Genomic DNA, 27,577 nt, shown 5'->3' with positions numbered 1-27,577 from the left:
AGTTCTTCCGCATAAAATACATGTAGTCTGAAAAGAATTAGTGTTATCTGTTATTCTGTTTCTTTGCTTTGCATCTCCTTAATTGGAACCTTCAGATTGCATTTATTAGTTAAATTTGAAACATGTTTCTTTGTTCTTCTTTATTTGGCAGTGGCACCAGCCGTGACAAACTGGTAAGCAATCTGTTTGCTGCGACAAAAATGACATCATTAGAACAAAAGCATGACGCCTCCAAAATCGAACTCATTAATTCAAAAAGGCCATGGACTTTATCAATATTATTAGTAAACTCCACATTCTGATAAGTAATATTACCTGATAATTAACATGAGTTACTCACTAAATATATGTAAATTACCTAATTTTAATGGTGAAATTAATGGATTAAGATACAGTTCTTTGAATAAATTACGCTCTACTTAAGAGAGATATAAAATGTGATCTTTCTTTTGTATTTTAATACTGTATATATTTTACAACTTCAAGTATATATGTATTATATTTTATTTCATTTTAAAATTTTCTTTTAAAGTTCTATTAATTTTCATTATATAAAATTTATTACTAAAATATTGTTTACACTATCATTTTTTGATAGATGCAAATATTACATTGATCATTTCTTCTTATATTAAGATATACACTTTCCTCGTTTAATGTTTTCTATCTCGAGAGATTTTAAAATTCATTTTTCTCTTTCCTTTGTTTAAGACATACAATTTTTCCTTAAATAGGTGAAAACATATCTCAATTTTTCATATTTTTTTTCTATGAAAATTATTATAACTTCTATTAATTTGTTTTACCAAATAAATTATTTGTTAATGCATTTGTTCACTCTTTTACAAAACTGTGTTACTATTTTTTTTTTTTGTTTTTATGATATATTTTCAGTCATATTTTTTTTTCTCCATTGAATGTTATTTTTAACCTTTTATATATTACTAACAACATTTTTTTTAATAATTCTAATAACAAATTTAGTTACACATTTTATCACTCTCAAACTTTTACTTTGCTTAGCTTGCAACTCCTTAAGAAGAGAAACAACCTTAATGTGCAGACAAGAGGTGAAAATGGTGACTTGGTAAATTAAAAATACTTTAGTATAATTTTAATTAAAAATATATTTTAAAGAATATTCTTTAAAGGTATTAAGTTAAATACACTAAAATTAACCTCATTAAACATTATCAACAATCAATATATCATGTTCTTTTCAAATCCATACATTATTTATAAAATAATATTAACAATATTTTTTTAAATAAATATTAACAATATCTTTGACCGTTACTAAATTAAAAAGTTTTTTTTTTCTTTCAATAATAGTCGGTTAATTATATCTTTTGATGCCTGAAATATTCTTGCAGATCTCAGCATGAGCTGAGAATACCCCTTGGCAGTTGGCACAAGTGTCTGCAAAAAATAGACTATATTAAAATATCTATATAAAATGATAAGCACAAGTATAAGCTATCATTATCATGATTACCCTACTTGGAATCAATCACTAAGGAGAGCTGCAAGAAAAACGGAAAGAAAACATGTAACGTGACAACTACTGAGTATATGAATTATGAAACCAAAATCATACCCAACTCAAATTGAAAGTGCAATCTAGGAGTAATCCACATTCTCAAATCCACAATAGTTCATAGAAAAGGAGAAACAATAGTGAATTATTCCACTTGTTTAACATAACCCACCACAATTGGCCATTATTTTTCCCAATACTTTGTGGAAGCAGGGTTCGTAATAAGGAACACAATGATTATTGCTATGGTAACAAAGAGAGAGCATAATGGCATCCCTCAAGGAGACTCCTTTAAGTGGGTGTAAGATGGGAATATTGCCTCCCCAGATCAATTCCTGTTCTACAATCTTCGTAGTTTCTGAGTTTATTAGTATAATTTAGAGAAATCTCAATAGAAATTGGCACAATTTTAAATTTACTCATTGATGGCGACAGCAATTAATCCGAAAAGATTATGTCAAATATTCTATGATAGTGTAGTGCCTAATGAAATCACGAATTCAAAAATCTAGCTAAGGATCACCATTTTGTTTAGTATTGTCAAATCGGGGAGACCAACCCATTTGTGCCACTCATTGTGAGTAAAGTCAAATATAATTTGTGAGGTTCATGTATCGTTACCTTATGATCACACACATGTTACAAGTTAACAAGTAGTAGTTAAGTACTAGTTTGATAACCCAGGTTCAAACGTTACTCAATATGCTCTAATTTTAAATTATTCTCTATGAAAGATCATTTTTCTAGAGTCGGATCATATTACTATGGGCTAAAAGTAAACTTTTTCTGTGAGTCTTCAGTGAAATTATATATTCATAACTCGAACACATTACTATTTAAACTATAATAATTATATGTCAAATTATTTATGTGCTCAATGATTCTCTAATTTTAACTTGTTGACATACATTTTTTTTTATCATATCTAAGTATATCCATTAACAAAATATTTAATTTATATTTATATAATTATAAATGCTAACCAGTGCTCTAAGAATACTCGTTAAGAAATTTAAAGATTTTTTTTTTATTGAAATCGGACAATTATGCTTCTCAAATTTTGCATTTTCTTATGATTTTCATAATAAATAATTTTTTTTAATTCCTTAATGAATGCCTTAAGACACTATTAACAAGATACTTATATAACTATGCCAAAATATTGGTTTTAATATTATTTTATTTAATATAAAATATACAGTAATTTGTAATATTAGATCTAATGTAAATTATTATTTAAGATTTTTTTGTTTTAAAATGACATTTAAGTAAAACTTAAAAAAAAAAGATTAAATTATTTTTTAGTCCTTTAATTTAATTTTTAGATTTAATTTAATCCTCTAATTTTTTATTCAATTTGATCTCCTAATTTTTTAAATTGATTCAATTCGATCCTTCAATATAAATTGTAAAAAATAACATTTTATGATGATTCAAAATCACTATTAAATGATTTTAAATGATCATAAAATGCATCTTTTTATAAAAAATAAATCAATTTTAAAAATTAAAAATTAAATTAAAAAATAAATTAAAAGATCAAATTAAACTTAAATAATAAATTAGAGAAAAAAATATAATCTAACCAATAAAAAACTTAATACTTCTAAAGATTTTTTGATATCTTCAAACTTTCTAATCAAGCCACCCCAAAATTGGTTCCGGTTGAATTGGATCAATCAATAATTATGTTGATTTTTTTCTTTGAAGGGTATGATTTACTCACTTATCACTTTCCGCAGTTTCAATACCAATCCATGTCACTGGTCATAGGCCTTCAAGCGAACAGTATTCAAACACACCCCTTCTAGCTCTAGTATGCGTTATCTGTTCGGTATCGCTAATCAATCATTTTTGTTAATTACATTTAGGATCAGAAGGAGAGTAAAAATTGTTTATATTGAAACAATCAACCCATGTATATGCTCTGGAAAATTCTCGGGAAAATTGTTAACCTAATGCCAAATGCACCCCCAACAAGTATTAAATATAAATATATCTTACAGCAAAAGATACAAAATACACATCTAAAAAGAATTCATAAATATATACCACGCGGGCTTTTGTGCTCATAGATCCAACCCGAGAAGCAATTGAGGAACTAAGAATGGACAAGCGTAGCTACAACAAATAAGGTTGAGAGAATTTGCTCCTTTTAAGAAGAGAACAAAAAAAATGTGGATTGTTCATCTAGTCTTGAAGCCAAAAGCTTCAATGCCACTCAATCCTAGAAGAGATGTGGAAATAGAGGGTTGAAACCACCAAAAACAACCTTTTCTCCATATTTTTTTTGTTTTTCCTTAGAAGGAAGTTTAGAGATGATTTTACTCAAAGCAGAAGAGAAGCTATAAACACGGCCAGAGTGGACAAGAAGAAGCAGACAGTGACTTTAGGCTGTGAATTTCCCTGTGGTGATTTGGTTCCGGCATTCGGGCTGGAAGCTGGGGCTATTTTAGCAACAGGAGGCAAAGGTGGCTCTGCCACTTCAGATTCTGTCAAGGGTGGAAATGGAGCCTCGGCTGGAGGCAAGAATTCTTTGGTAATGAGTCCAAAAAGACTACCTGGTTGAACAGGTTCCATGTAAGTAGGTTTGTTGTCACCCAAACCTAAGCATTTGTTCCCTGCCGTAGAACGGAGAAAAATTATTTCAGTAAAAACTGTTTATATTGAAACAATCAACCCATGGTACAGCAGAATTTGCTAGCACTTACTTCTGTATCTGTCAGCAGTTTTAGGGAAGTCTGTGATGATACCATCAATTTGTGCTCCCGTAATATATGTGTTGATCTCAACAGTTGCATCTGAGAAGAAATCCCATGCTTGAGACACAAACTCATTGCTAAATGTTTCTACAAAAACTGAGAGGTTAGCATTTTTTAGCTTTGGCACAATATTTGTATAGGCCGTCAGGAATTGATCATTATTAGGAATTATGGAGTCCTTGTTGACAACCACAGAACTAGCAAAGCTCTTTATATCCTCAACAGCTGCATTAGCGGCATCACCAATGGTCTCGTCAATCTTGTACACAAGCTCATAACTGGTTTTCTCCTTGAACTTCAGCAGTACAGAACTATTAGTGGATTGAATATAAACCTTTTGGGATCCTGGTTTATCATAACCTGCTTTGCTCAAAGCACCGATGACAGCATCAATCACACTTAATCCTTGCTTGTCTGCAAGATAGGCTGCATTCTGATAAGAAGAAGAAGAACACAATATACATGTTAGTAAATAGAAGATGAAAGAAAAGGAAAAAAAAAATCATTTACACACAAGGAACATGCCAAATAATTCTTTACTTGGTTGAAATAAATCAGGGTGAATAGAGTCAGTGAAGAAATATTTGATGTGAAATTCACATGAGTTTTGGCAGGTGAGTCATTTTGCTTTTGGTTTCAAAAGAGAAAGTTGTCAGCTGCATGAAGCACAAGTAGAACTCCAAAGAGTTTAAAACAGTATATTTCATAATTTTTGGCCAAGTTATACAGAAATTTAGAAGTAAAGTATGGCCAACAAAAACAAGTGAGAAACAGGTCTTGTAACAATTTGATAGAAATAATGCATGATAGTCTTAATATTTCTTATTTCTATTTCCCCTATTATTCCAAGGTGAAATCAATCATAGGAATTATTAAATAACTTAAGTGACCCTAAGCCATTCTCACAAAAATTTGTCCTAATTCTTCAAAAAAAATTATATGTTCAAATAACAGCCAGTAGAATGAATACTATAAAGAATGAATAGGCATGGAAGCACACACCTCAACAATGATAGCGACACCTGATAGAGAAGTCTGATTTTTTGTCAAGGACAAGAAATCTGATAACGCCAACAATGTCCCAGCATTCTTAGATCTTGGATTCCTGAACAATCTGTATTTTGCAAAAGGGTTCAATATTGAGGCTGCAGGGAAAATAGAGAACAGAAAAATATGTCAAATATTTGTTGTAACACTTATCATAGGCAGCCAAGTGAAAGGCACCAAAAGATATGAGAGGGAAAATTTTGCCATGGTAATTTATCAGTGAGACATTAATTGTCCTATAAAGTGAAATTGTAAGCTAATTTCCCCATTATTCCCAAAACACGACTTGTTTCAATGTTCATATATCTCATTCTGAATTTTGGCTACTTGAAGTATCAGTCAACTAAGCTTTGACAAAGTAGGGATACCAAATTATAGATTCCATTAGGCTTTTTGCTTCGTGGGTTTGGTTCATGTCCCCCCATGTTTTGTTTTTAAGTTCCTCTTCTTTTTGGTTAATATATTTCCAGTGTGCCGTAAGCATGCTGTTTTGTTTAAAAAATAATAGGCTAAATTGTGATTTTAGTCCCCGTAGTTTCTCAAATCCATGATTTTGGTCCACTCAATCTTAATTGTAACATTTGGTCTTCGTAGTCTTATGAATTGGTGATTTTAGTCCTGATAGATTATTAACATATAATTATGATTAACTGAGTTATTAAGTTAATTATAAATTAATCAAAAACCATTAATTATTAAAAAAATTGAATAAAAAATTATTAATCCTAATTTTCTGCAACACGGTTCTTCCTCTTCTCTGCAAACACCTCTTCTACCTACTCCACCACCAGCAGTAACACCACATTAGGATTAATAGTCTTTTATTTAAGTTTTTTAATGATTAATAGTTTTTATTTAATTTATAATTAATTTAATATCTTTAATAATCATAATTATTAGTTAATAATCTTTCAGGGGACCAAAATCATGGATGTGAAAAACTAGAAGAACCAAAATTGCAATTCAGCCAAATAATAATTAAGCTTTGACAAGTCTGGATTAACTCCATGCAAATACAGAAATGTAGAAGAACAATAGACCTTATTGAATAGCTAACAACTACAGAACTATCTGACTTACGGGTCAAGCTTTTTATATCATTCCATGTCAAGTTGAATGCAAATATGCCAATGCCAGATTTGATCTCAGGGATAGTCATGGCAAATTTGCTGAAGCTTGATTGGGCGACTGTTGTACTCTCTATAAGATCAATGGAGTTTAAGCAAAATGGTGTTCCGTCCTTAGACATTTGAACAGGACAGTCAAGAACATCCACACCATCAGATATGGCCTTATTATATGCTAAGTCGGTACAAGCAGGATAATCTCCACTTGCTCCATATTTTGAGATAACCAAAGTTTTATCTGAAACATGATAAAAAAAAAAGTGAGAGAAACAGGTCAAACAATTATGCAAGCTATGCTTCCATCGAATGATAAAAATCATACAGTCAAACAACTAGAAATCGCTAAGAACAACATGAGAATACATATTCCAAAATCAAAACTAAAAGTTACCTTTTTTTGTAGCATTGGTGGCTAGGTGAGCAAAGCAACCTGCATTATAAGAAGACAACATAGTATCTACTTAAATAGAGAAAAAAAGGATCGTAAACACAAACATACAAACATGTTCTGAGATTACAATTTATAAGTACGCAGTAGAACCCATAAGCGACTATTATCAAGTACATGCTTATGTCTTATGCTTATATGATGTAAAAGCATTTTAAAATTGAGAAAGAAAATTCTAGTTAGGATAGCTAATAAGCATGCAATGCCTAGAAGGAAAACATCGCTATGTGCTTTCATGCAGTAAGGAAACTGAACACCATGACAAAATCATTTACTATAGTTGATTAAAGAGTATATAACTGGACCATATGATCTGCCTAAAGGAGTCTGCCCTAAGCTGAATTTAGTTTACCGTGGAAGCTTGAAAGCGGGAGGTGGTGAGAGATTGGCTAAAAGTAAATATTTTTAGTAACTTTATTCATGCACTTGGACCAGCATTCGGACATGAGATCCTTTAGTCAAAGTCAACATAAATCCCATCATATCCTTCCATTGATTAAGGGTTGCATAACAATCTTAGTGGCATACTCATGCAAAGTGAAAGTATCTGCTTACTAAGATTGGATAGTAAGGATAAATTAGCTTCTAAATATATCAGTGTTGGGCAGATTGATCACTAAAGTCCAGGATTATGCAACATCTGGCATGTTGATTCACAAGATAAATCGTAGCTTTGAGGAGATTAAAACAATTTCACTGAGGATTAAAATTGAGGATTTTCCCCATGAAGTTTAAACAAGATATCCATGGCCACTCTAAAATTGAAAAGGCATGCAAATGCAAGAGGCACGGTTAAGGTAATTCACTCAAACACTATGAGCATGAGACTAGGAAGACATTAGGATAGTTTTATTTAATGGAACCTTACAGCTGCATCAACTCCATTCCGAGGGACAAATGCTGTATATAGTGAAAAACTGAAAATATATATAAGGATATGTTTGGTTGGAAGAGTTTGAAGGGGAAGTGATGACAGCAGATTTTTCATTTATAAAATGTTTACAAAAACGAATAAGTGATGATTGGCAAGTTACACTACTATCTGATTATATCCCCCAGTTCTATTATTTTAAGAAATTCTCAAATAATTAGAATGTTTACATAAAACAAGTATTGTCTCCCTTCTAAACTCTTCCATTCACTTCTAAACTCTTCCATCCAAGCATACCCTATGTCGACGTAAACAAGATTTTGATAAAATCAAATGCATTCTAATTGTGGCAGGCTATTCTAACATGGCGGAATAAACAAATAAACAGCTTACCTATAGCTTCAAATGGAGTTATGGGAAAATCACTCAGCACACCATCAACAGAGAAGTCACCATTGTCTACAAATTGGAGGTACTCGGCAAGAGGATCATAACTGTAATTGAAGCTAAATGGAACATCATTCACAAAATCTGATGCAAAAACTTCCAGGCCTGCTTTATGTGCATCTGAGACCAAAGATGTATGTGATTGTAGATAAAGAGTTGCATCTACGGGCCATATGTATCCCTTTGGAACAAGAATTCCAGAAGCAAATGTCTTGATAAATGTAAGATTTTGTAAAAGCGAACCATAAGTCCGATTGGTTGATGGATCTACATCACTCAGTCCCATAAACCTGAAGACCAATTTTGTTGTTTTTGGGTTGAAGCGTGATGCTATACTTCTTAGAAAACCAACCTCAGGCGATGAGATATAACTGAAAACTACTTTTCTAGAAACTGAAAGCACAAAGCTTCTCATACTCAAATTGTGTTGTGCGTAGAATGCATCATGCTTTAAAATATAAGAGAAAGCAAAGAGTTAGTTTTAAAGCAAACAAGGAGACTGAATCATGAGAATGGATTATGCATTCATTTTATTTACCTGAATATTCAACCATTTTCCTTTTGGTTTTTGCCTTAATTTAGCTAAATCCTCAACAGTAAGAATTCCAAAATTGTTGCCATCAAACAGGTTGGATCGAGAGTATACTCCCTGAGTTACTGTCCAGAAACAAGAAACTGTCAGCAACTATACAAAGAAACAAGTTCCCTATCCAAAAAGAAAAAAAAAAAAAAACTTCAAAGCTCATTTGCATGCTGAGACAGAAAAGGGTTAAAAAAGATCCTGATTAGAAGCTAAACCTTAAATCAACAACACACATATAGACCGTAGGAAAGAATCACTCAGTCCATCAAATTCCGAAAGTTTATAACTGTTAGCAATAAAACTACATGTTTGAAATAAACTAAACTCACAGACGACACTAGATAGGTCCTTCAGGGTATAATCCAGAGGAAAATAGCCACGGGTGGGTACACCATTAACTAAGTAACTTGTGGTTTTATTTGGGTAAGCGCTTGCAATGTAAGTAGAATTTGCAAGGTTTATATCTGGCTGGCAAATCCCAAGTCCATCTTTTGTTAATTGCACATCACACCATATATAGACATCTGGTCCACTCGTTATTACTGCCAAATTATAGGAAGCATCACTGGAATCAGGAAGCATCCCCGAAAATCCACCACGTGCTACAACCAATGGCGCACCTCCTGCAAAACAAGTATACAAGTAAGTTTCAAAACACCTAACACAGTGAAAGTTCCTCCTTAAACAATAATAAAAAGTGCAAAAGTCATTCAAGAACATATTCTAAAACTGAAAGTGGCAATGGTCTCTGAGATTATATCAAGAATCGTATTCAGTCAGCGATTGGCCTTTAGATTACATGGAAAAAATTGTTCATGTTGAAGATCCTAATCGGCTAATGAAATGGCAAAAAAGAGTGTATAAATAGGGGACAACCCTCATTTCTGAAGCTAGCTTTTAAGATTGAATATGACAAAACCCAAATTCTAAATTCTAAAACGGTATCAGAGCTGATCCTAGCAATTATTGTTGAATCTATCGGGTCACCCGTTAAGTCATGAAAACTTCACATCGAATATGTCTAGTCCTCGGCGTGGGGAAGGCTAGTTAGCTTTTGAGGTTGAGTGAGGCTCAAACCCAAATTCTAAGAGTTGAATCCGCAAACAGTTCATTCGGCCAAAACTTTCCCTGACAACAAATAACTAATGTTTCCCTTTCACATACGATATTCTCAGATTAAGCTCTCGAGAAACGTCAAACTCTTTCTAAGCACTGCATATAATATCAATAGACCATAAACTAGCTCGAAGCTTAGCAAAGCCATTTATCCAAATCCGAACTCAGCTCAAAGTAAAAAAACGAAATCAAAGATAACACAAAAAAGAAACGAACAGATCGTACACTTGGTTAGTTATTAAAGAGTAAGTGAAGAGGAAGAGAAGCAAAGATGGTAGTAAAGCATGAGACATTACCGCTGAGAGTGTTCCAGGTAGATCTCTGAGCAGAGATGAGAGCAAGGAGCGAGTGAAGAAGAAGCAGGGCGAGTGGCGCAGAGAGAGCGCGTGGATTCCACATCCCGGCAACCTTGGCAGATTACGAACAGGACCAAGTGATGAACCCAACCACCTCAAAACTTTTAGAGAGAGAAATCAGGTCTTAACTCACCGGAAGAACTTTTTCTCATGCAGTCTATCATTGTGTATTTACATACTATTTAATATTTATTATTTTTCATGGAAAACTCTTAGCAACTACATGTGGATAGTATTAATTTTTAATACTTTCTGTTTTTATTTATAAAGATGAAGGAAAAGTTATTAATTTAATGGATAATAATAAATTTATAATTTTTTAAAACTATTCTTATCGTTAATACTTATTTGTTGATATATTTTTTCTATTTTAATAAAAGATATTTTTAATTAAATAAATATTGTTGTATTAGGGGGCGAAGTGGACAAGCTGGCTTGAGCTAAGGCGCGGTTTTGACTGATATATTAGGTAGTGCGGAGTGGGGTCCACAACGTGGTTGTCAAACTCTGGCGCCTAGTGAGACTGCTCCCACTGCATTGGACCACTTTGTCCAAGTCCAACATGTTTTCAGTTATTCCATTTTTTTAAGTACCTTTAGACTTACTATTCACATCACTTTTAATTTAATTCAAATCTAACAATAGATAATAAGATATTACTATCTTGTGTTACATCACTTTTCTTTCTCTTCACCACAATTATTGTTATTTTTAGCACAGTCATTCTCATCGTTAATATTTTTATTATCGTCAGTGTCATTATTATTTTGACAATAATAAAAATAATTATCATAATAATAATGATAGTAATAACAAAATAAAAGAATAATATAATACTATACACAGAGAGAGATATGATTGGTATTTTCTTCGTAAAAAACAATTTTTATTTTGAAGTCGCTAACCAACCAATTATACTTTAAAACAAAACAGAACTTTCTAATGTGTGGTCATTAATTTGAATTATGATGATGGACCTGGTCAAGTTGCATAAATTAAATGATCTGTCTATGTTTCAATGTTTGGCTTTATCGTGTTATGACATATTGACGTTGAAAACTGACTTTGAGGCCATGACTATTTCAAAAGGCCAATATTATTTAAGGATTAATTAAATTTTTATTCCTGGTCAAGAGTTTTAAATTTTTTATTCCTAAATTATTTTTTTAAAATATTGAATTTTTAAATATTTGTTATTTTAGATAGTCTTTATCATTAATAATTTTCGTTAAGTGTTAAATTATCTATTTAAATAACCACGAATATCATCATAAATTATAAATAAAGAAGATGAATTATTATTTGACATCATAAATTTCTTTATATATGATTATTGTACATTTATGGGTATTTGAAGTGTTTAAGTTCAAAAATAACTTTTTTTTATATATTTTAATAACATAATATTATACATACAGAACACATCAGTTTAATTATATTTAAGTAAATAACAAAAACTAAGATGATTCTGTCATGAAGCATTATCTTGTCATGTATACGAAAAAGTAACTATATGTTCAACATCTGTTCCGGCTTGTGATGATACCTCAACATTTTGGAATCGTTTTCAGACCTTATTTCATTTTTTGGGGGGGTTGTTCTAATTGAAGGTACGTAGGACAGACTTTTATCTGCATAGATTAATAAGATTTGAGTAAAATTAATATTAAGTTGTATTAAATTAACTCATCTCATATGGTACTCTCCCTCTATAAAAAACTGAAGATAGAAAGTAGAAGTTTCTAGTTGAAATATCAAACCCAAGTCCCATTTTTGGTGCATTGACTTCCAAGTCAATTACATTACAGATTGGGGTAGAAAATGGATTTTTGTTTGACATAATAATTGAAGATATAGAAACATTAAATTTCATAGATAAAAAAAAAAAGCATTTATAGATGTATGGCTATGTCCCATCTTTTGCTTTCAGTTCTCAATCAGCATTGCTTTACGCACGGTATGACTTATTTTAGCTCAAACAAAGAAATGAATCATTGTGGGTTTGTTTTATTGGTTAAATAATAAGTTAAAAATACAAAAGGAAATAATTGGTAGAATATTGGGATAATGGTAATAACTAATAACTCCTTGCAAACTAAATGAAATTAAATTTAGAACTAATTAAGTATATGGTGCTTGACTTGGCTTCTATCTAATGAATTATTTTGCTTCCTGGATATTTTTAATGGGGATGTTATCATTCAAACCAGCACTATGAAGTTTACTTAATAATGACCATTTCGGATACACTTTCTTTTTGGGTATTATTATTATTATAAAAGCTAGACTCTGCGTGGCTTATACCTTAAATATTTTAATTTTTATATTGAGCTCCTTGGTGCAAAAGAATGGTTGATATCTGAAATTTGATTCCGTGTATAAACCAATTGTTGAGCATTGCATAGGTTGACTGTTCTGTAACATTGGATTCTACGTATAAATGAATTAATGCTGAATGTTGTTTCAGTTAAATAAGGTTGGCTCTTGGCATTACCACTACATGGAATTAGGTTGAGGAAGCTCAAACCTGAGGCTTCAGGTAAGCACACAAGGACAGACTGTATCAGATAACAAGACTAAGACCTATTGGATCAATAAAGAATATAAGAATGGGATTGATTTATGAAAATAAGTAATGAACAGTTGACTGAAAATAGAATGAAGTATACATGTGTGCTTTGCCCCTTGTAATAATTTGCTGAAGTCTAATGTTTAAGATAAAGAGTGTTGATTACATTTGTAATACATTTTTGAGTATGGCATAAATGCACCTAAGAACTAGAACTTCAAGGAAATAGCAAGAGGGCAAATCTATGATAGATAAGGTGCTCAATGAAAGACATAGATTGTATAAGAAGGGAAATTAATGACGGGTAGGGAAATATCAGAAAAAGACATTGAGAATGAGGAATCTAATTCGATCCTTGTTACTTGTTAGTGTTCTAAGACAGAAACTTACAAGTTAGACAAACAAGAGTGATGGCAACTTAAACGAATTTACTTTCAATGAAATGTTGTCATTGCATTATTGCTATTGCTTACTGGGCCAGCCTAGGAATTTTCCTTGTTCCTGTGGACGAATTACTTTGCAACTCTTTGAAGTATTTAGAGTGGGCATTGTAACAGTTGTACTTTACTTTTTCTTTTAAATAAATTAATTAATTAAGATTAGGTTATTAGAACTCTCACAATATAAAATATAAAAGAACTTTAATCCTACCCAACTTTATAAAAAAACATTTTACTTCATTTTTTTTACTTTTAAGAATCCTAATAGAAATAAACATAGGAGCTCTAGAGAGCACAAATAATGAAGAGCGTTTGAGCGACTAAATCGAGATAGATAAAAGATGAATTCCTCACACGTGTAAGATTAGAATAAACATGTGTAAGGATCCCTAGGATCAATTTTTAGATTATTTTGGGTTGTTTTATGAAATTCAATTTTGTTCTTGTGTTTTTATTCGCGAATCGACTAGGTTTGATGGAACCATTGATGTTCTAATGCGAAATTATTGTGAATTGATAAAGTTTATCTTTAACAATTAGGTGATTCACCAAGCTCTTAAGAAAAATTATATAGTATTGGTAAAATTGATACCTATTTTTATCATGATAGCTATTTCTTTTTCTTGTGATATAAAACATGTATCATTTTATTTTATAATGCCTTGCTATTGATTCTTTTTTGTTCTTTTGGGGCCTTTAATGTTTGATACTATGATGGAATTCTCTTAAATTTTTGTTTGAAACTTGAAATCTAAATCTTCCATTATGACATTTTACTTCGGATGTTTTCATCCCACGTTTAGATTGTTGTCTTTGTTTAAAGAAGCTAGATCATCAATTGCATTGGGAGTGTCTCAGAAAAGCACACATTACTTCTACTCATACTCATTGGGAAATGTTGTGAAGGATGCATTACTATGTATATTTTTTAAATATTATTTATTACTATTACCATGGTATCTCGTTGAGGAGTTTCTTGTATGATTATGTATTCTGTCTAGTGTATATATTACATACTGCCTGGCTCATTTATTGATTTTCTGCTCAGAACCAAGAACCAAACATTTTATTAAACATATTTCAAGTTTGAGTGAAAAGGAATGATAGACATCTGGATATTTTGTAGACATGGAGGGAAAAGAGTAATGATATTTTGTATTCTTGTACATTAAACACCTTTGCAACATCTACAACATCAGACACTAATACACCACACGTCTGCTTGCAAACTTTCGGGCAAAACACATTGATTAAAATGAACTGCACCTTTATTTGAAGGGCATCGGATGGTGTCTTAAAACATGAAAGCTTCTTAAGTGTTAAAATGAAACACCAGAAAGCAATTGTAGACTAAGAGGTTCTTAGTTGTAATGGAAAAATCTATAGATGCAAGGCAGATTGACTAGACCGTGCCATACTCTCCTTAACCAGGTTTTGAGCTTGCTTGGTCTAGTCTACTATGTTGCCTCGAAGTTAACTAGTGATGTTCAAAACATAGTTGGAACAATTATTTTGCATTTTTTTAGCTTCTGTAGTTTTACTTTGACTTGGTATTATTAGGCTGTGTCATGTGATATATTTATATAGTAGAATAGTGAAAATAATTATAAAAAAACACAAACTTACACTGGTCAATTACTTTCTAAAGAACAAAATGGTTCTTGGTGCCAAAAGCCTATCTTGAATGTGATCACCATTACTCTTTTCAGATAAACAAGTTTCTCATTTTGCATTTCGTGGCCTCAAAGCTGATCTCTCTGTTTGACTCTCTCAACCACTTCATTTCATCCTCCACATCCTGGTTTCTGCCTCTGTCCACTTGATACTCCTCCCTGCTACCTCCACTTCTTTTGTTTTCCTCTGCTCTACGTGTGCCCAAATGAACCTTGCCTGCAATGTTTGATAGAATTCATGCTGTGAAGATGTTCCAACATTTGGAGGAATCAAATGATAGGCCCAATGAAATTGGCTTCCTCTCTCTTCCATGCAGGGCTAGTTGAAGAAGGGAATTATGTGTTTGCTGGAATGCTGAGTTATTCTGTGAAACATAATTTAAAGCACTGCACTTATATGGTAGGTCTTTTAGGAAGGTGTTACAAACAGTGTCTACACTACCAAATTAAACTACAAGTAAGATTACTTAAATTTCCTCCTTGCCTTTATTTCATTGAAATGGTGTATTTATAGTGATATATACTGATGATCTAGCACTTAAGGCCATAACAGAAAGGGACAGCGATAACAGAAAGGAATAACAGAGTAACAGCTAGTAACAGAATGGATAATGTTTGTCGGCAAGGGTCTCTCCAAAAGGGTGCAATCAAATGTAATCCTGCAGGTATGTTGGTTTCTTGTGTGTTCGTGTGGGCCTGGTGTTATCTGGGCTGTTGTTGCTATCAGAAGGTCTGATAATCTACAACAAGCAGAAGCTCTTGTCCTATCCATGCTCATTTCTCCAAATGGCGGTGTCTGGGGAGATTTGTTTAGCCTTTGTAGAACTTACAACCAAGATGAAATGGGAATAAGAATTGCAATGTATGCTATTGTCTCTGAACCAGAAAATGACGGCAATAATATAATGTTGGCCAATATGTAAGGATCCATTGGAGGTGGGAAGAAGACGAAAATGTGAGAAGGACAATGAAAGAGAGGTGCTCAATGGAACATAAAGCTGGTTGGAGTCTTCTCTGAGCTAAAACATTCCTTCTCTCAAGACCTAAGCTTTCAAAAGGTTAAAGAAATCTATTGGAAGTTTACCAAATGTCAATAGACTTAATTCTCAAGTTTGCTCCTTTCAGGAGCTTCTTATTGTGACGTTGGGCTAAGGTGTGCCCAAATGAACTTTTCTTCCTGTAAGAAGTTCAATGAAAATATACTGTTAGGGATGTGCAGCAATCTTCTGTGGAGATATTCTAACGTTTGGCATTGTTCGTTGGCAAAGGATAAAGAAAACAATTGCAAGTTTACCAAGTGCCAACTTGCTTAATTTTTTCAAGCTTGACCCTTTCATAAGCTACTCATGAGCTTGTTTTTTGATAAATTGCACAAAGGAAGATGATGTATTCTTATCACGATATATTGTTTGCATTTTCTAAAACCCCACAAAAATAACCCTATTAATTGTTCATGGATGCTTTAATACTATAAATAATAAGAGTTCATGCAGCAGCTAGCAGAGAGGAGAGAGAGGGTTGGCATAGGAGACCAAGTTGCCATAAAGGTGGTATTTACTGAAGTACATTTTTTGATTTCTTTGAATTTTGGATGCTTTATTGATTTAAGACCTATGCTCCAATCCAAAAATGAGGCAACCTGTTTAAAGGATTTATAATCTTTTTCTCAACAATCTGTTATTTCCCTCACAATGTTAAATTGGTTGTGCTTAAAACACTACCTTGCACTTGCTATGTTCAGCAGCATATCCATCCTTGTTCTTCTACAATGCATTCTTGTAACACTTGTCTTGGAACTTGAGAGAAATTGCTGTTGGGGATCATATTACTTGTTTTGACCAGCAGGAGCATTCTTTTTCTTACACTCCAACAGCTATTGGGATCTTGATTCATCATACTTCCACCTGTTACGTTCATTAGTTCACTTAATCGAATACATGATAATGAGTAGTGCTGTACCATCACGAGGAGCTTCGCAAATGCAACGGTGACAAATATCACGGGCATGTTGGTGGTGTGAGTGTCAACAAAACAATCATGTCCTTGCTCCTTGTTCTTCTTATCTTCCTTTTCTTCTCCATTTTTCTGTTGTTTTCTCTGAAACTCAAATGAAGGAATGAAGGTGTATAAAGGAGTTAGTTTGGAGACTGTAATTTCTTATTGTTCTAATTTATCCAACGTTGAGTTCAATTCATAGGATGTAGTGCCAATAATACACTAATTGCGGAGATGAGAGCTGCAAAAGTTTTAATTAATGTCATTGTAATGACAATAACATTCAAATTGCAAAAATGAGTGTCACGACATTTAAGCAACTCGACCCACAATTCATTTGGTTTTTACAATGGACATAAATTGTAATGGCACCAATTGGGGATATGAGAGTTTATGAAAGCTTTTAATGTTAGATGAGAGTTATTGTAGCAAAACATGTGATGTAAAAAAAATTATATTGACATGTAAGCGTGTTATTTATTTTTTAAAGGAGTAAGCATGTTATTATGCAACTCTAAATTTTTATATGATAAATAGTCGAGTCTTAGAAACATATGTTTGGATTTTTTTTTTCTGAATACATATATTTGGATAATAATGATAAAAATCAAGTCTTATAATTATAATATGTGTTTTATTTTAATATAATAAAATGTATAAGATATTAATTAAAAATTAACTTTAAATTACATTTAGTAATTTAAAGTTAATTATATTTAACAATTTTTTCCAGAAATTATATCTAACTTTAAAACAATCATTCACCTTTTTATTGTTTTCAGTAAAGTTAACAAAGGATTTTTGATAAGAAAAACAATGAGTTTTAATATTCTTAAGAATTTATTTTTTATGTATTATAAGTAAAAAAAATTGTATCTTATTAATCAATTATAATAATTGTTAATTTTATTTTTAAAATAATTATTATAAAAGTTGATAAACTTATTTCATATCATTTTATAATTAGATGATAGTATATAAATATTTTATAATGTTGACGTATTTAATTTTTTTTTTAGGACAACATTGCATTCATTATTTACTTTTAATTTTTTTTATAAAAATATAACAGAATTACGATAAATTTGGCCATGCTATAAATAAATAAAAAAGGTAGTAATTTGCTTGAATAAAAAATTGGACACGAGATCTGATGGAATATAAAAATGGCAAAGAATCGTGACAAAAAAATGTAATAATATAATGTTGCGTAATGCGTTGTTCACTTTGTCCCAAACCGAATCACAGCTGTGATGATGAACATGCCCGCCATAATGATGCTTGTTTTTTGCTGAGATCACAAAGTCGGTTCCACAAAACACCAAAAAAACTATACACCCAAAGAACAACGTGTGCGAAGCTTAGAGCGAGTTCAGCATACTCTCGTGGTTAACCCACGCGCGCAATCTGAAAATAAACCAAAAACAAAGACAGTCTCATTCTCATAGTACTTGGGAGTCACACGGTCGGTTCTCTTCTCTGTCACTTTGCCTACCCACTAAGAAAAATCGATCCTTTCTTCTCTTCCATACGCTTCTTTCTCTTCTCTTCATTCATTTCAATTTGTGGTGTTAGTGAAATAATAATGAAGGGGTAGTTGAACATTCAAACAACCCATGCCCTCATTTTTATGTGTGGGTATGTTCTCATTATCTTCAACAAATACATAGTACAATTACTACAATGCTGTATCTGCTTCTGCGTGGTTCTTACTCAATTTCTTCTCTTTCTTCCCTTCTTCCTCGATCTCAATCTTCCCAACTGGATTTTGCTCTCTGGGGGGGAGGGGTAAATAACTCAATACCCACGAGACTTGCTATACTTTCGTTGAAAAGCCATTGGATAGATGTGAAATGCGTCATACCCTTTTTTTGTGTTTGATGGAATTGCGTTTCTGGTCATTTTTTAATGATGTTTTTTTTTTCAATAACTAATCTAACGAACTCTCTTATTTAATTTTATTTTAACCTTTTGTGTATTATATCGTTGTTCTTTCTTTCTTTTTCTTTTTTTTTTTCCTTTTTGAGCTTATCTTTTGTTTGTGTTATCTGTCTGGATAACGTTGGACAGGTTGGTGACTCCGGGAGCTAAACCACTTCTTGTTTGGGTTTTGTTGTAGATTTGGTCTTATATTTGAATTAGACCGTGTAGAATTGCATCTGGCAATAGGTTGTTGAGTAATACGCATAACGCATTGTTTTGTGATACAAGTACTCTTAAGCTTTTCTGGGGAATTTTTAGTTTGGGGTATACATTACAATTTCTAGCTTTGGTTAGTAATTCTCCAAGATGTCAAAATTTGAGGGTGTTATTGTCTCCGATCAATGGCTTCATAGCCAGTTCACGCAGGTTGAGCTTCGCAGCCTGAAATCAAAAGTAGGTTCATTTCATTGCTTCCTTGTAATGGACATTTTGGTCCAATTTCATTATTCTTTTAAATTTGTTGTCTTTCATGCTCTTTTTTTTTACCTTATATGGCCCTTCTATCTGGTGTTGTAGTTTGTCTCTTTAAAGAATCAGAATGGTAAAGTTACATTTGGAGATTTGCCGCCTTTGATGGTGAAGCTAAACGCATTCAGAGATATGTACAGTGAGGATGAGATTAGGGGTATCTTGGGTGAATCAGGCACTGATTTTACCAATGACATTGATTTTGAAGCCTTCTTAAAGGTTAGTTATTTGGTATCTTTGACTCTTTCTTTTACAGTGTTACTAGATTTGGTAACCTTTTTTTTTTTCCATGTTGTGAACGTAAAATAATGGGATGTTATGTGTAAGTTTGTTGTATTAATGAAACAGTTTATGTGGCCATATAACAACATTAAATACAGTGTAGGTAACCTTCCAATTTATTACATTTTTCATGCAGGCATATTTGAATTTGCAAAGCCAAGCTACTACAAAACAAGGTGGTAGGAGACACTCCTCGTCATTCCTCAAAGAAACCGTGACCACCCTTCTTCACACAATCAGTGAATCAGAAAAGGCCTGCTATGTTGCCCACATAAACAGCTACCTTGGTGATGATCCATTTTTGAAGCAATATCTTCCTTTGGACCCAGCTACAAATGATATATTTGATCTTGCAAAAGATGGTGTTCTTCTGTGGTATATAAGCAGGGTCTGCTGATTGTTGCATTTTACTTATGTGTGTTATGAGCCTTTAATGTATATTGGCTTTGATATATGTCGTTGTTTAATGCAGTAAACTTATCAATGTTGCTGTGCCTGGGACTATAGATGAACGGACCATCAATTGCAAACGGAATCCTAGTTTTTGGGAGGTAAACGAGAACCATACTCTATGCCTCAATTCAGCCAAGGCTATTGGCTGCACAGTGGTTAACATTGGCGCACAGGACTTAGTTGAAGGAAGAGTGAGTTTTAGCAATAAGCACTCCCCCAATTCCTCTATAGACATTTACTTAGGTTCTTAATTTTTAGTCTGTGTGACATTATTTTTTGGATGTTTATGTTGCAGCCTCATCTTGTTCTAGGGTTGATTTCCCAAATCATAAAGGTAAATATTTGAACTGCATACATCATTCATTTATTGTTAGTTTAGTTGTTTGATTTTGCTTATATGCTGAGATCATTTTTCTTAATGGCCTAATATATCTTTTGACTTCAGAAATGATTACTTAGTCATTGTTCTCTTTTCCTCTCAATCTCTTGATAATTTCAGATTCAGCTGCTGGCTGATCTCAACCTTAAGAAGACACCTCAGCTTGTGGAATTGGTTGATGACAACGAGGTAACAAGATATGCTTTTTTTTCCTTCAAATTTTGATGTTTCAGGATAACTAATGTATTTTGCATTTCATTGTTGTCTTAGGAGATCGAAGAGCTTCTTAATTTGTCTCCTGAAAAGGTTCTACTAAAATGGATGAATTTTCATCTCCAGAGAGCAGGTTACGAGAAAACTGTCAGAAATTTTTCTTCTGATGTTAAGGTATATGAGTATTGATAGGTATAAATTTGTAAAATGAGAGTATTGATAAGTAAAAAATATATCTATTATACGAGGTACAAACATTGCATAAATGAGTATCATTGGGCCCCTATATTCAAAACAATCTGGGTACATTTTGTGGATTTTTTATGGTCAAAGGGCTTTTACAAAAAATTCAGTTCCATGTTGGAACTTGGGTGTCTCCCGGCCCTACTTGTCCTTCAAAATCTCATACTATTCAAAGTATGGATGTTAAAATGTGGTCTTGAAAATATTAATTACTACTGTTCTCCCCCAAAAAAATCTTCATTGGAAATTTTGGATTTTTTACTTATTAACCTTGAACTGAACCTGCTAAGGCTTCTCTGCTCACAACATATAATGGTTTTTTGTACCTTGTATAATACATATATTTTTTGTAACATATTGTTGATGTATTCTTAAAAGGTAGCTGTCACATATTTTTCTTAAGATGGGTAAATGAGCAACTTGACCATAAATATATTCATACTCATACATATACACATGCGCACCACACTTTGACACTAGATGCTTTTAGTACATATATACTTGAATAACAATCTCATTTATCCCATTTCATGGAATGGCAATATCTAAGTGTGTAATGCATGACCTAGAGTGGAAATGTGACCTTGACCATGTCATATTGCTTAATATATTTTAAGAGGATGTTCACCCAGGACCCAATTCCAATTTTTCTTATGTTTGTTCCTGCAGAATTGCAATTTCTTCAACTCCCAACTTTTAAGCCAATAGTGTCATAACTCATGAGAATATTGCCTCTACAATTTGAAATTGAATCAAGCTATTATCAATCCATTATCCTAATGTGTTCACACCCATTTATTTACAGGATGGAGAGGCCTATGCTTATCTGCTTAATGTCCTTGCTCCTGAACATTGCAGTCCGGCCACCTTGGATACCAAGGACGCCAATGAAAGGGCAAATCTGGTTCTTGATCATGCAGAGAGAATGGGCTGCAAAAGATACTTGACCCCAAGGGATGTTGCAGAGGGTACTTCAAACTTGAATCTTGCATTTGTTGCACAATTGTTTCATCATAGGTATGAAATGAATTGCATAGTTAATTTCATGCAGACTATTTGATAATTTAAACAAATGTTCATATGCATGTGCACTTATCTTTATTGGAAGATTCCTTGGTTTGGATATTGTGATCATAATCATCACATGATGCATTTGAGTGGTAGTAGGTAGCGTAAGTTGTGGGCATTGTAATGCATTACAACATTCCATGTTGACGTCAAGCAATTTAGTTGATGGGTTATCTTGAAGTACTTTTTATGGTATGTGTTTGTAAACAAATTCACAAAAAAAACTATATTGAGTTCCTCTTGAGATGAAGGATCAAATATTCTTTTTATTTGGAGATCAGATCATGAGCTAGTATATGATTGACCTAGTCAATCCATAAATGTGTTCTTACTCTTTGGAAAATACTTTGGTTTAGCAGCATTACATATGTTAATTTCTGAATCTGTTTTTTTCCATTTAAGTGCTGTAGTTATTTAATTAGTGCCCTACACAATGCAGGAGTTGTCTATCTACAGACACTAAGAAGATGTCCTATGCTGAGATGATGACGGATGATGTGCAAACATCTAGAGAAGAGAGATGCTTCCGAATGTGGATCAATAGTCTTGGAATTTCTACACATGTAAATAATCTGTTTGAGGATGTCAGAAATGGGTGTGTTCCTTTTCTTAAACTGCATTTATTATTTTGGCAAAATCTAAAGCCTTTTATATTTGTAAAACTGTAAATTTTCTGGTTCTCAAAACATAATGACCAAATGATCCACCTGGTGCCCCCCCGCACACACACACATGTTGGGAAAAATGTTTCTATTTTCTATTTTCAATTTTTTAATAGTTTTCCTGCTATACCATGTTGGGAAAAATTAAATGAATGTGATATCAAAATTTAATTTATTAATTCACTAAGTTCTTACGTGCTTGATTTGTTTTACTTTATGCATGTAGATGGATACTTTTAGAAGTGTTAGACAAGATATTTCCTGGATCAGTTAACTGGAAACATGCAACAAGACCTCCAATTAGAATGCCATTCAGAAAAGTAGAGAACTGCAATCAGGTCATAAAAATTGGTAAACAACTGAGATTCTCACTAGTCAATGTAGCTGGTAATGACATTGTGCAAGGAAATAAGAAGCTCATTCTTGGTAATCTCTTCATCTCACTATAGCTTCCACACAAATGTTATGGATATAATTTGCTTTTTTTCTTTCTAAATTTTTTTTACTGCTTTCCCACCTATTTGTTTTAGCTTTCAATTTTATCTAAAAATATTTTTTTCAGCTTTATTGTGGCAGCTCATGCGATTCACAATGCTTCAACTGTTGAAAAATTTGAGATCTCATTCCCAAGGAAAGGAGATCAGTGATGCTGATATCCTGAAATGGGTGAACAGAAAAGTGAAGATCATTGGTAGAACTTCTCACATAGAGAGCTTCAAGGTTTTTTCCAAAATAAATTCTCTGTTTTTTTTGCTGTTAACAATTCCCAACAACTGTAAACTATAAAATAATGATTTATCGGTGACAAAGTTTTGTATCTAATTTTTTGCACAGGAGAAGAGCTTGTCAAGTGGACTCTTTTTCCTTGAGCTTCTGAGTGCTGTTGAGCCTAGGGTTGTCAATTGGAACCTTGTCACCAAGGGTGAAAGTGGTATGATTCCTTTTATAGGGATATTAAACTGATACTTTCTATAACATGTAATAACTTGCTACTTTTTCCATCCCTCCTAAATTGGCTTAATTTGTTGTTATTGTAGATGATGAGAAGAGGTTGAATGCCACTTATATAATCAGCGTTGCACGGAAGCTCGGTTGTTCTATATTTTTGTTACCTGAGGATATTATGGAGGTATGGTTGCCCCTTGCCACCTGAGAGTTTCATTCATATTTGCTACAAAACTTTATACACATTAGTCTTCTATGAATAAATTTCATAAGTACTTATAAGAGAAACAAGTAAGTTAAAATAATTAATTTTCTCCCGTAAGTTAAAATCAAACTATACACTTCAACTTTTATAAGAAGTTCTTTTATTCAAGTTCTCCAAAAGCTAAGTGCATAAATTGATTTAAACTTATGAGAGAAATTTAATTCCATTTATCTTATTTTCTTCTTCTACAAGTACTTATGCAGAACTTTATTCAAACAAGGCCAGTAGGCCATCATGTAATAGGGCAATGATACCAAAAAATTTAAGTTGACACATTCTGGATTGAGTTTGTTTATGATGTGATTGATTCTCTGTTGATCTCATGGCAGGTTAATCAGAAGATGATTCTCACTCTTGCAGCCAGTATAATGTATTGGAGCCTGCAACAACAGACTGAAGACACGGATTCATTTCCTTCACCTGTCAACACTGCTACTACCACCACGCCCGAAGCATCCCCGGCACCTTCGGTGTGTGGTGAAGATGAAAGTTCCTCCATTGGCGGTGAATTCTCCAACTTGAGTGTTGACGATGCCACCTCTGACACCACAGCCACTTCTTCACAACCCGAGTCTGACAGTGTTTCTGCTGGAGATGAGCTGTTATGAGTCATCTAGTTGGCATAAGATGAGTGCTAAATGTTTTTTGTTAAAGGGAGAATATAATGAGTAATGACATTGCAAAGCTTATGAAACACCTCCACCATGGTCTCAACCTTCAAAAAAGTTAGGGAAGTAAAGATACCTATAGAATAGTAGATGTGAATAGTCTGTACAAAAATATCATGTTCTTTGGAGAGAAATGCTTATTCAGAGGGATCAGAATGAATAAAGCTTGGAGGGGAAGAAAGAAATGAATGTGATCAATTCACACGACTCCCTTATATTGCCTTTAAGTGGGTTCCACTACTGTATTTGTATTTTGTCATTCGTTACGTTATGATGACCAACAATGATGACCATTTACCGTGTCAGATGAACAGAAAATTTATAATTAGCTCTCATTCGTTCTTAAGGTTTAGTCTGATAAAAAAGATGAAATGCATTGTGAATGTCTCAAAGCCTTGTCATCATTTTTCTGTCGATAGATTCGTTGAGCGAGTTGGATTTGTTGAGTTAATTCGTTTGATTTTTTTTTTGCGGTACAGGTTAGGTTTTTAATCTAACAGTGTTTTGACTTATCCCATTTAATCTGTCTCAAAGATTAGATGTGAATATGATTTTCTTATTATCATGATATGAAAGGTATTTTTCTCTTATGATTTATTTTATACTTAATTTTTAATTAGGATTCAAACTCTGAACTAGTTAATTAAGACATACAAATCGTTATCACTTGTATTAATCATTGTTGATTTAATAATTATCATATAAATAATATTTTATGATTTTTGTATTTGAAATTTATTAGAAATATTTTAGGGTCAATTTGGTAGTCAAAATATGATGGATATAAAAGCGACAAGAGGAGTAATATAATTCTTAGCAGGGGGTGCGATTTATCTAGCAGATTATCCGGTTCAATGAATTATCCCAGCATGAGAAAAGAGAATATATATGTGTGAAATTATTTTTATACTATCATTTAATTACAAATAGCTATATATAAAATATTGACTTTAATAAACTACTTTTAAAATTATTTCAATCATAAATTCTAATTGATTGAAAATGTAAATTTTACACTAATAACAGATACTTGTTATATTCCTATCTTATTTGTTTCCAGTCTTATGTTATTAAATCCAAACCATTAAGGATACATTTGTGTTATCCATATGCTCAAAATCCTCACCAATCATCAACAATAAGCACAAACAAGATAAATCCAAGATGTGTAAAATTATATTATTTTTAAGGACTTAATAGCATAATATGCACAAATCTCTTAAGATATAACAAGTTTTTTCTAATAACTTGGGACAATATAATTAATAGGTTTGGTTTTTTATTTTATTTTATGAAATTAACCTAGGAATTTTCATAGAAAATAAAAGTGAAAAAGCACACTCACATATGAGAAAGGATTCATGTTATTTTATTAATGTGTAATAAATTCAATTAAAATGATATTAGTATACATTAAAACAAGAAATGAAACTAATTAAAATATGACATTAATGTCATTAAAATGAGAATAATTTCAAGATAATTAAGGTGACTTGAAAGTTACGTTTATCCATTCTCATGGTCATATTAATTTTAAAATAATTCTATAAAATACCAATTATTATGATATATTGGGCTTTTTTTACTCAAAATGATTTTTTTTGTTTTTTTCATATGCAGATTATTTTTGAATTATTTATTAAAAGGGGATAAGTTGTAATAAGTATTAGGACTTCTGAATTAGAAGTTGTAACACACAACTTTAATTTTTTATTTTTTTAATTGAAATCGTAAAATTATTTATTGACATTTTTTTATTTTAAGATTTCGAAGTCATAATCTTTAAAAAAAACTAAAGTCGTAAAATTATTTAGGATTTCAACGTAATTTTTTTTTATTTTACGAATCTGAAATTTTTTTTTAGTATTATAACTTTAAAATCATAATACTTTTTTTAAAAAAATTTGGATGGCTAGGATTGGTGCATGGAGAGGAATGGACGGGTCATGGAGGCTAGTGAAGTTGCCGGCCTCTCCACGACTCTACTATTTGTTTTTTTTTTTCCTTCAATTTCTATAATATTACATATTATTATATATTAGAATATTATAACTTTTATTATTATTTTAGGGTTTAATGTGTTAATAAGCTATAACATATTAAATAAAATATTATCTAAATTTAAATAAATAAAAATATTTAAATAAAACAATATTAAAAAGATATAGTATATTTTAAATAATAAAACATTACAAAAATATATAATATATTAAATAAAATTATAAAAAATATACAACATATTAAATAAAACTAATAACAAGTAAAATTAAAATTATTTATTTAATAAATAAATAAATAAATTTTTACAATTTTTAAAAAATTGAAAACAAAAAAATATATAAATAAAGTTGGGTAAAAAAATTCTTAATAATTAAAAAATTGTATTTCTTAATAATTTTTTTGACGCAATTTTATTTATTTTATTTTAATTTTTTTAAAATTATGAAAAAAATTATTTATTTGATTATTAAATAAATAATTTTAATTTTACTTGTTATTAGTTTTATTTAATATGTTGTATATTTTTTATGATTTTATTTAATATCTTATATATTTTTGTAATGTTTTATTATTTAAAATATATTATATCTTTTAAATAATAAAACATTAAAAAAATAATAGTAAATTATTTTTTCACTTTATAACTTAAAGTAAAATTGATAAAAAAATTTAATATCTAATTGATCATTGAATATTACAATATACCGATAAATAGTACTATAAAATATTTTAGGAATATAATGATTTTTAATATTTTTTTTTAAAAATTATGATTTGGATTTTTTAGTTTGAATTTTAATAGATTTAAAATATGAAAGAAATTTATGGATTTACAAAATTTTAAAAGATTCTATAAATTACTAAACATTTAATTTTTTTATGAATTCATATGATGTAGTGGCATTACTAATAATTAGAAGCATCCATTAGTATTAGAGAAAGAATAGAAATACACTTGGATTGTTGTATGATTATG

General features: G+C 31.5%; 2 protein-coding genes across 4 annotated transcripts; one reads left to right on the top strand and one right to left on the bottom strand.

Annotated features, from left to right (window-relative positions):
- Positions 1 to 3,503: 3,503 nt before the first annotated feature.
- On the bottom strand, positions 3,504 to 10,457 carry LOC114402822 (glycerophosphodiester phosphodiesterase GDPDL1-like). The gene is made up of 9 exons (XM_028365507.1): positions 10,235 to 10,457; positions 9,152 to 9,445; positions 8,778 to 8,896; positions 8,186 to 8,687; positions 6,865 to 6,903; positions 6,427 to 6,711; positions 5,302 to 5,444; positions 4,249 to 4,732; positions 3,504 to 4,158 (listed from the first exon to the last, which is right to left on the bottom strand). The coding sequence occupies exons 1-9, from the start codon at positions 10,335 to 10,337 to the stop codon at positions 3,866 to 3,868; spliced, it is 2,262 nt and encodes a 753-aa protein (XP_028221308.1). The 5' UTR covers positions 10,338 to 10,457; the 3' UTR covers positions 3,504 to 3,865.
- Positions 10,458 to 18,442: 7,985 nt separating this feature from the next.
- On the top strand, positions 18,443 to 25,018 carry LOC114402803 (fimbrin-1-like). 3 transcript variants are annotated; one of them, XM_028365492.1, is made up of 15 exons: positions 18,443 to 18,609; positions 19,042 to 19,347; positions 19,471 to 19,641; positions 19,841 to 20,079; positions 20,177 to 20,348; positions 20,453 to 20,491; positions 20,657 to 20,725; positions 20,807 to 20,923; positions 21,798 to 22,009; positions 22,500 to 22,655; positions 22,949 to 23,148; positions 23,285 to 23,442; positions 23,557 to 23,653; positions 23,760 to 23,851; positions 24,262 to 24,654. In XM_028365492.1, exons 2-15 carry the CDS (start codon positions 19,261 to 19,263, stop codon positions 24,538 to 24,540), a joined length of 2,088 nt encoding a protein of 695 aa, XP_028221293.1. In that variant the 5' UTR covers positions 18,443 to 18,609; positions 19,042 to 19,260; the 3' UTR covers positions 24,541 to 24,654. The 3 variants fall into 3 exon arrangements, with proteins under 3 accessions (XP_028221293.1, XP_028221299.1, XP_028221286.1); XM_028365498.1 differs by having other exon boundaries at positions 18,443 to 18,759; XM_028365485.1 differs by having other exon boundaries at positions 18,443 to 19,347; positions 24,262 to 25,018.
- The last annotated feature ends 2,559 nt before the right edge of the window (positions 25,019 to 27,577 follow it).

This window comes from Glycine soja, chromosome 2, assembly GCF_004193775.1.
Source record: "Glycine soja cultivar W05 chromosome 2, ASM419377v2, whole genome shotgun sequence".
Classification (NCBI taxonomy): domain Eukaryota; kingdom Viridiplantae; phylum Streptophyta; class Magnoliopsida; order Fabales; family Fabaceae; genus Glycine; species Glycine soja.
Note: the sequence above shows the minus strand (reverse complement) of the source record. Positions and strands in the feature narration are given on the sequence as shown.

What these genes read in the sequence shown, in the direction of transcription:
- LOC114402822 (XM_028365507.1), bottom strand. Translation starts at nt 10,337, where the DNA reads ATGTGGAATCCACGCGCTCTCTCTGCGCCACTCGCCCTGCTTCTTCTT. An exon ending in CACCAATGCTACAAAAAAAG is followed by an intron (nt 6,712 to 6,864) that starts GTAACTTTTAGT and finishes ATCATGTTTCAG; the next exon opens with ATAAAACTTTGGTTATCTCA. An exon ending in AACTGCTGACAGATACAGAA is followed by an intron (nt 4,159 to 4,248) that starts GTAAGTGCTAGC and finishes GTTCTACGGCAG; the next exon opens with GGAACAAATGCTTAGGTTTG.
- LOC114402803 (XM_028365485.1), top strand. Translation starts at nt 19,261, where the DNA reads ATGTCAAAATTTGAGGGTGTTATTGTCTCCGATCAATGGCTTCATAGC. An exon ending in CTCACATAGAGAGCTTCAAG is followed by an intron (nt 23,443 to 23,556) that starts GTTTTTTCCAAA and finishes TTTTTTGCACAG; the next exon opens with GAGAAGAGCTTGTCAAGTGG. An exon ending in TGTCACCAAGGGTGAAAGTG is followed by an intron (nt 23,654 to 23,759) that starts GTATGATTCCTT and finishes TTGTTATTGTAG; the next exon opens with ATGATGAGAAGAGGTTGAAT.